The sequence below is a fragment of the Cebus imitator genome, unplaced genomic scaffold (genome assembly GCF_001604975.1).
Source record: "Cebus imitator isolate Cc_AM_T3 unplaced genomic scaffold, Cebus_imitator-1.0 Scaffold95, whole genome shotgun sequence".
In the NCBI taxonomy this organism is placed as follows: Eukaryota; Metazoa; Chordata; class Mammalia; order Primates; family Cebidae; genus Cebus; species Cebus imitator.
In genome coordinates, this window is record NW_016107410.1 from 6,352,974 (window position 1) to 6,362,252 (window position 9,279).

A 9,279-nucleotide genomic window follows, 5' to 3' on the forward strand; every position below is an offset into this window, starting at 1 on the left:
AATTAAACTGTACTCTAGATGCAGTCTAATCAATGAATGGAGTAAAACCATCCCTTACTCCAAGTTAGCCTAGGGTTATAAAAAACCACAAATCTTTTAGAACTGAGCTATTGATAATAGGTGAGGGTTTCTCAAGTTCCTTTCATACAAAGCTGACTTTCTAAGTCTCAATGCAGAATACATATTCTATTAATATTTATCTAATTATTTTTCAAACATATCTCTGCCATCACTATATTAAGTATTTCTCTCAGATGTGAATCATTTGCAAATGGAATAGACGCGACCTCTATTTAGTCACGGGTGAGAACATTAAACGCAACAGTGCTAACACAGTGCAGTTCCGTAAGAGGCATTTCCTTTTTTAAAAAAAATTTAAGTTCCAGGATACATGTGAAGGAAGTGTGGGTTTGTTACACAGGTAAACGTGTGCCATGTGGTTTGCGGCACCTATTAACCCATCACCTATGTATTAAGCTCCGCATGCATTAGCTATTTATCCTGGTGCTCTCCCTTGAGACATTTCTTGAAGCTGACAATGACCCATTAATTAACAATCTTTGGGTATGGCTATAAATACCTTTAATTTATATTATCATCCAGCATTTTTCTCCTCATAAAAATTTAGACAAGGAATTCTCCTTAGAGATGGAACTGGTACACAATACCAATGACAAATAACGTTTAAAAAATTGATGAATTTTGTGACAGAATAGTGTCTAGAATATCTTAATAGCAATTCAAACACAACATTAACATACCATTGGGAGATACCAGGCACTGTGGCTCATGCCTGTAATCCTAGCATTCTGGGAGGCTGAGGTGGGCGGATGGCTTGAGGTCCAGAGTTTGAGACCGGCTTGGCCAACACGAGGAAACCCTGTCTCCACTAAAAATACAAAAATTTGCCAGGTGTGGTGCCGCATGCCTGGAGTCCCAGATACTCAAGAGGCTGAGACAGGAGAATCGCTTGAACCTGGGAAGCGGAGGTTGCAGTGAGCAGAGATTGCAACACTGCACTGCAGCCCAGGCAACAGAGCAAGACTCTGTCTCACAAAACAAAACAAAACAAAGACATAATATTAGGGAAGACCAATATGTCATCCCACAGCATACTTTCTGAAGGTAGCTGCTGATAACAGGATGCTTGGCCAGGTTATCTATATGTCCTTGTTGTCTATGTAAAAGAATATTTATTAAAGTTGCCATTCCCTAAGTCTTTATTACTTCTATTAAGTGAGATAGAGCAAGCCATTTAAACACCCCAAGTGCTTATAAAATGACAGAGGGGAACCGGGTAATCTCCAAAATATTTTAGTTTTAACAAATGATCATTCAATGTGCTAATGGTTGACAACTGAATATGCTGCCTTCTCCAAATCACGTTTGCATTTATAGTTCCTCTAAATATAATCCTGTAAAGTGAATGATGTAAGGCATTTTAGATAAGAGTTTTTCTGGTTGAGTAATAATTCTGCTGTCTGTCAAGTAAAATAAGGTAGTTGGTTACCTATACTGACTTCTCATCTCTAAACTACATTTGTATTAATACATTTCTGTTTGTCATTACTTAGGCATTTAAAATACTTTATAAAATCAAAGTTACACTTTTGCTGAAGCTTCATTTAACTTACTTTGAATACAGTCATGACATTTCAAATATAAAATATGGGTCTAGAACTGAATAACTAACCAAAATTTGCATTCTGCAAAATTATAGTGTGAAAATGACACCTTCACAGAATCAAAACATTATGGAAAAATATATAGCATTCCACAGACTAACTTAAAATGCCAGGAAGTGACTTGAGCTGAATTAGAGTCTATGGCACCATAGTGCTTTCAAGGTAAAGAAGTAAAGGAATCGCATAAAACTTCTGAAATGGAACCTGAAAGAATATGCCTTTTGAGAAGCATGATCTTAACCTTGAAATGGCTTTCTCCAGAAAACAGAATATGTCTTCCACAATCATAAAGCATTTCAAGAATATGAACTTTTTTGTGAAACAGTGTAGGCATTAATTAAGAAAGAGACAGTTATACGCTTCTTTGTCATATGACAGGTCCCAGTCAGGAAACAACAAAAAAAAGAAATGCTTATTCATTACTTAAGTTTTTCAAGTCTCCAAAAGATAAATACGTGTAAGTATGTCTGTGTTATGTGGGTAAACTTTTGGCATTGACAGTCTGCAAGAATTATGATTAAGGGCCTCCCAACAAAACCTGGCATCATGCCAAACAGACCTATAATAGGAACAAAGTGAATATTTAGGAATGACGTACCAGGAACCATGATTTTTGGCTATAAGGAACTGAAACTCTGAATTAAAATTGCTTAATAAAAAAAGAAAAGTTTTACAACATGAATAAAAGAAAGGCTCCTGGATTCCTTGCACCTCTTCACTGTGCCATTAAAAAGCCTGCTCATCTAAACCCAATACCCAATATGGTCAGAAGACAGCTACCAGCAGCAGGTAGAACAACATGCTTCTTTGTTCATATTCAGCTTAAGATGCTTATCTTGTCCCCCTTCCTTGAAATAAAGCCCTTTTCTTCAGCATGCTTGGCACATGACCAACCACAGACCAATAATAGTTGTCTGAAGAATACCATGTGCTAACTGGCTTAGAATGACCGGAATCTACCTGTGATATTGGATACAAAGTCAACTTCCCCAGAGTCCTATAGGTATGTGTGTGTGTATATGTGTGTGTGTGTGTGTGTATATATATATATATATATACATACACATATATATACCTAAAGTAAATCAGGAATCTGTTTGGAAGAAAGATGGGGTAGGCAACTAACAGTTTACCACATTGGCTACTGTTGATTTCCTAGTGGAGGGAAGGGATATTAATCTGTGGTACTGTAGCAAAATCATTATAATAATTTCCAGGCATTGTTAAAAAAAATCACTTAGTAAAGACTAAAGATTTATTACTTTGGTCAAACTAGCATCTAAATCAATTTATAGTTTAATCAAAACTGATGTTAGTAAATTAATTATAGTCCCAGTTGCCAGAAAAACAACTAAGAACTTTGTGTCACAGAACTCTCTCAGCCCATCACAAAAGTATATTAACTTAAAATTCTTAATAGAAAGTAGCCAAATGATACTAGTTTTTCTATATTTTCTTTTATACAGAAGTAGTAAAATAAATTTAACAGTTTCAGTTATGTAAGAGCTCCTATTAGTATTTCATTTATTATAAGAAGAATCCCAGTTTTGCTCATGATTTTTAAAGTCAGTATGAAGAAATCAAACTTTGAGCTGGGAAAAATTACCCAAATCACTTAGTTCGGCCCTTTTATTCCAGAAGCTCCAAATCTAAAGTATAAGAAGTCCTTCTCCAAGATGATTGTGCTGCTTATTTTTTAATACTGTGTCAATTTTCAAAGCAATATGAAGTTATATCTGAGGAACCCCATTAATTTGACAACATCTGTGGATTTAGCAGATGAATGATGTTATTCATATCAAGAAGTTACATGGATCTAGCATACAAAAAAAACCCAAATCTAGTATTCAATGATTCAAGAAACATTGGATATCATGTGTCAGGTGCTGTGTTAGCCACTGAGAATAGAACACAGGAAAAAACAAATGTTCTACCCTTGAAGAGCATCTAGCTAGTAACTCACTCCAATGGAGAACACAATGTACGTCAATTTCCCTATCAAAATGATCATATGCCACTGCAAAGTGGTCTCTTGCTACAACTCTCCAGCCAGCTGGGTAATCACTCTATGCTGAACAGTTGAACTAACAGCATGGAAAGTGGACTCCACAGTGCACAGTGGCTTCCACAGAGAAGTCTCAGAGACTGTCAGTTGGGTCAGGGCCATCAGAGGCTACCATGTTGACAATTTCAAGATATCCAGGGAAAATGTGTGTGTGTGTGTGTGTGTTATACAGACACATTTTTAAAAAATACAAAAGATAACACAATTTTCTGCAATTTCCTTTTCTTTTAACACTATATCTTGAAAATGAGTTGCATCAAGATTACACAGTATTCCATTGTATGGATGTACAATAATTTACAGTAAGTTTCCTATAGCTGGTTGTTATCTAATCATGTATTATTTACTAAACATGCAACTTAAATTTTGCATACATGTGCATATGTATGTGTATATCTGTATGTTCTGTATTTGACAAATATGTGAACATATATGATAAGAACATACATGAACAATTACATAAAATAGTGTATACGAACAAGTGCAGGATAAACTTAAATTTTAATTGCTAAGTTAAGTATACAGGCTTTTAAATATTTGGTAGGTATAATGAAATTTCTTTCAATAGATGGTATAGGCCAGGCATGGTGGCTCATGCCTGTAATCCCAGAACTTAAGGAGGCTGAGATGGAGGGTTGCCTCAGCCCAGAGTTCCAGACAAGCCTGTGCAACATAGTGAGACCCTATCTTTACAAAAAATTTTTAAAAATCATCAGGTGTGGTGGCTTACACCTGTAATCCCAGCACGTTGGGAGATCAAGGCAGGCAGATCACGTGACATCAGGAGTTCGAGACCAGCTTCCCAATATGGTGAAACTCATCTCTACTAAAAATACAAAAATTAGCCAGGCATGGTGACACATGCCTATAATCCCAGCTACTTGGGAGGCTGAGGCAGGAGAATCTCTTGAATCTGGGAGGCAGACGTTGCAGTGAGCTGAGATCGCGCCACTGCACTCCAGCCTGAGTGACAGAGCAAGAAACCGTTTTTAAAAAAAACAAAAAATTAGCCAGACACGGTGGTGCATGCCCATTGTAACAGCTACTAGAGAGACTGAGGTGGGAGAAACACTTGAGCCAAGGCAGTTAAGGCTGCAGTGAGCCATGATCATGCCACTGCACTCCAACCTGGGTAACAAAGCAAGACACTGACTCAAAAAAACCCCAAAGTAGATGGTATAGCCATTACATTTCTTTCAGCAATGTAAGACAGCTCCTGTTTCTTTATATGCTCATCGATATACTGTTTTGTTAAATGTTATAATTTTTATAGCTATAATAGGTAAAAATCTGTCTTATTGTAGTTTCAATTTGAATTACTTATTGATTAGATTTATATAGTTAAAACCTATTTGTATTTCCTTTACGATCAATTATTTGTTAACATTTTTTGCACATTTTTCTCAGTCATTGAAATTAGCCTTCTCTTTAATTTGCAACACATAAATAATTTTTCCTTAATTAGAAATTTCCTTTTACTTTAGATATATTTTCTAGAAGGATGACAACTTTCAAATTCTTACGCAATCAAATATATTCTTTTTTATGACTTCCCTACAACAAAGTTATAAAAGAATTCCTCTATGTTTTACTTAGGGTTTTATTTAATAATCTTTAAATATTTTATTCATCTGAAATTAATTTTTGTATAAAAAAAGGGGAAAGAAATCCTTACCTGCTCCCCTTGTTTTTAAAGACAGAGTCTTGCTCTTGTTGCCCAGGCTAGAGTGCAATGGCGCAATTTCAGCTCACTGTAACCTCTGTCTCCTGGATTTAAGTGATTCTCCTGCCTCAGCCTCCCAAGTAGCTGGGATTACAGGTGCCCAACACCACGCCCAGCTAATTTTTGTATTTTTAGTAGAGAGGGAGTTTTACCATGTTGGCCAGGCTGGTCTCAAGCTCCTGACCTCAGGTGATCCACCTACCTCGGCCTCCCAAAGTGCTAGGATTACAGGCGTGAGCCGCTGTGCCCAGCCCCTTTTTTTAAATACTCTAGTTTTTCATAACTTTTTTCACAATTGTTACTTATGTTTTCAAATAATATTTAGAATCAATTTTCTGGATCTACAAGAAAAATTGTCTTTTATTGAATATACTATATTTATAAATAAATTCAGAAAAAAGTAAAATCTTTATAATATCAAGTCTCTTCATCAAATAGGAGCATGTCTTTTTATTTATCTTTTTAAATCTCCTTCACTAATATTCTTGAGTTTTCTACTATCTTTTATTTTCATTGTATTTTAGAACTACTTATTATTTATGTAGAGAAAGACAACTGACTTTTTAATATTAACTTTGTGCTAGGCTATTTTAATCTATTCTATTTTGTTTTGAACACTTTTCATCTGATTCTCAGTCTTCCAAATAAATAACATCAGCTGTAGAAAACGATAATTTTGTTTTTCTTGAAAACTTTTATCACTTTTAATAGAGATGGGGTCTCACTATGTTTACCAGGCTGGTATCAAACTCCTAGGCTCAAGTGACCCTCCTAACTCAGCCTCACGAAGTGCTGGGATTACAGGTGTGAGTCACTGTGCCTGTCTTTTTTTTTTTTTCTTTTTTTAATTAAAAATTTTTTTTCCTGATGAAATTAGCCTCATATCCTCTTATTTTTCTTTTGAGTAACTGAACTGATCAGTCCTCCAGAGTAAAAGGTAAGCTGTGGTAACTGTTTTGGAATTGAAAGACACACATAAACATATATAAACATACATATGTAAAACTACACATACACATACATACCCTAAATTTATTTAAAACTTTAATCAAGGGTAAATGTTGGCCAGGCATGGTGGCTCATGGCTGTAATCCCAGCACTTTGGGCAGCCGAGGCAGGTGGATCATTTGAAGTCAGAAGTTCAAGACCAGCCTGGCCAACATGGTGAAACCCTATCTATACTAAAACACACACACACACACACACACACACACACACTAGCAGGGCATGGTGGTGCACACCTGTGGTACCAGCTACTCTGAGGCTGAGGCAGTAGAGCTGCTTGAACCCGAGAGGCAGAAGTTGCAGTGAGCCATGACTGTGCCACTGCACTCCAGCCTGGGTAACAGAGTGAGAAAACATCTCAAAAAAAAAAAAAAAAAAAAAAAAAAAAAAAAAAAAAAAGTGGGGGAGTGGTAAATGCTATATTTTACCTAAGGACTTCCCAGTACATATAGAGATGATGCCGTTTCTCTTTGTCATTATTAATATGGCAAATTACATTGATGTATTTCTTAATATTAAACATTCCTTGAATTCCTAATGTGAATGCCATTTGCATATAATCAATACATTAGGGTTTTAATGAGTTTCTAGATTCCATTAATCTATTAATATTGAGGATTTCTGCATTTATAGTCTCTTGTTTTCATTTTCTGTGCTATCTTGTCTGATTTTGGTATCAGTGTTAGACTGACTTCATAGAAACAATTTCGAGTAAGTCTTTCTATCTTTGTACTCTGGAGCCCTTTAAAAAGCATCAGAAAACCATGACCATGTGGTTTTATTTAAAGGGATTATAAAAAAGAATGCACTGGGAAAAATAAATGAGAGACTCATATCACATACAAAGAGATTATTTTTGTAATATATAAAGGTTTTCAATATACTAAGGAAAAAGTCAGTACATTTAGTAAACAGACGGGCAAATAGCACATGCAGACAATTGACAGAAAAAAAGTACAAATAACTCATATGTGTGAAAAAAAATGCTCAAATGCATTTAATGGCATAATGGGCAAATGTGAATTAAAGCTACTATCAGTTCACATTGGCAATAATGAAATAAGTTATATTTCATTATGTTGGAAAGGTATGGAAAAGAAACAATCTGACACATGGCTGGTGGGAATATAAAAAGCTATACTTTCTGTGGAGCATGATTTGGAAAAATCTAATAATATAAAAATGCACATGCCCTTTAAATTAGCAATATCACTTCTGTAACTTTATCTTAGATTTTTTCCCCCTATGCATATGGCATGAAATACTAAAATAGCTAACAATTATTGAGTACCCCCTATGTATGGTTACTGTTCAAGCACTTTATAAATATTAGTTAATATACATCTCATAGGAACTCTCCAAGGCAGGCATAATAATTTGCCATTTTTTTGAGCTGAAGAAACTGAGGTATGGGGAGGTAGTTACTTTTCTAAAATGAAGCATTTGGTAAGTGGTAGGTGTGAAAATAAATCACAGGTAGTCTAGTTCTAAATTTCCATGCTCTTGACAACTATAAAAAACTACCTCTCTACATGTGCAAAGATACTCATTGCTGCATTGCATGCATAGCTATATACTACAAATGTCCACTAAGAGTGGATGGCATAAATAAATTCTAAACGGTAGAATATATGCAGCATTTAAAATGAGTATCAGATTGGGCGTGGTGGCTCATGCCTGTAATCCCAGCACTTTGGGAGGCCGAGGCGGGCGGATCACCTGAGGTCAGGAGCTCGAGACCAGCCTGGCCAACATGGTGAAATCTCGTCTCCAGTAAAAACAACAAAAATTAGCCGGGTATGGTGGTACATGTCTGTAATCCCAGCTACTTGGGAGGCTGAGGCAGGAAAATTGCTTGAACACAGGAGGCAGAGGTTGCAGTGAGCCGAGATTGAGCCACCGCACTCCATTCAGCCTGAGCAATAGAGCAAGACTCTGTCTCAAAAAAATAAGAGAAAAGAAAATAAAATGAATATCAAAGCTCTTAACTGATATGGAAAGATCTACAACATATACTAGATGAAGAAAGTGAACTGCAGAATAATGCACAAATTGTGCTACATATGTTGAAATAAAATGAAATATTATATACATATAATCATACATCCTTGTTCACCCAAAGGGTATTTTCAAAAGGATTCAAAAGAAAGTGCCAACATTGGTTACATGGGAAGGGAAATGGTTTGCTGAGAGACAAGAGTAGAAGAAACACCTTACTTTTTATTTTTGTATATTGTACATGTAAATCTAGCCAATAAAAATAAATAATTTCAACAATAAAAAGTAGAAAGTAAAAAATAAGAATAAAGGCAAACTTTGCCATTATCTATTACTTTTATTTATTTTACATATAGGTCATCCACCTATATGTATAATAATGCACCAATTATTTCATAGCTACCACTAATTGTAAAACACTGGGATAAAGAATGACTAATAAAGCAATGCTCACAGTTAATATGTGAGGAAAAAGTTTATGGAAAATAGTTTGTCTTACCTGATGTGTGCATTACAATATCTTTTTGCATAGTCGGTCCATCTTCCAAATTTTTGTGGAAAGAGAGCTTCGATCTGCATGAAAAGCTATAATAAGAGAAGTGTTTTTAATATGTTGTAATATTTTCAAGTAAATTATTATTACAATAATAAAACCATTTAACAAAATAGGAAGTATAAAAGAAAATCCAACTCTTTATTCCTCAAGTCCTCTCCCTTCTATTTATCAGGAATAACCATTGTCTGTTTTATAAATATATATTTACATATTTTTCTTTTTCCTTTTCTTTCTTTTTTTTTTTTTT

The 9,279-nt window shown here is 35.1% G+C and overlaps 1 protein-coding gene across 5 annotated transcripts in view; it reads right to left on the bottom strand.

Annotated features, from left to right (window-relative positions):
• Positions 1-9,279, bottom strand: part of ZRANB3 (zinc finger RANBP2-type containing 3) — a 277,334-nt gene that overhangs the window by 128,010 nt on the left and 140,045 nt on the right. For all 5 annotated transcript variants that reach the window (XM_017536065.1, XM_017536061.1, XM_017536060.2 and 2 more), the window contains exon 6: positions 8,976-9,061. In XM_017536065.1, coding sequence (XP_017391554.1) covers positions 8,976-9,061 — 86 coding nt within the window. The remainder of the gene's footprint in view (positions 1-8,975; positions 9,062-9,279) is intronic.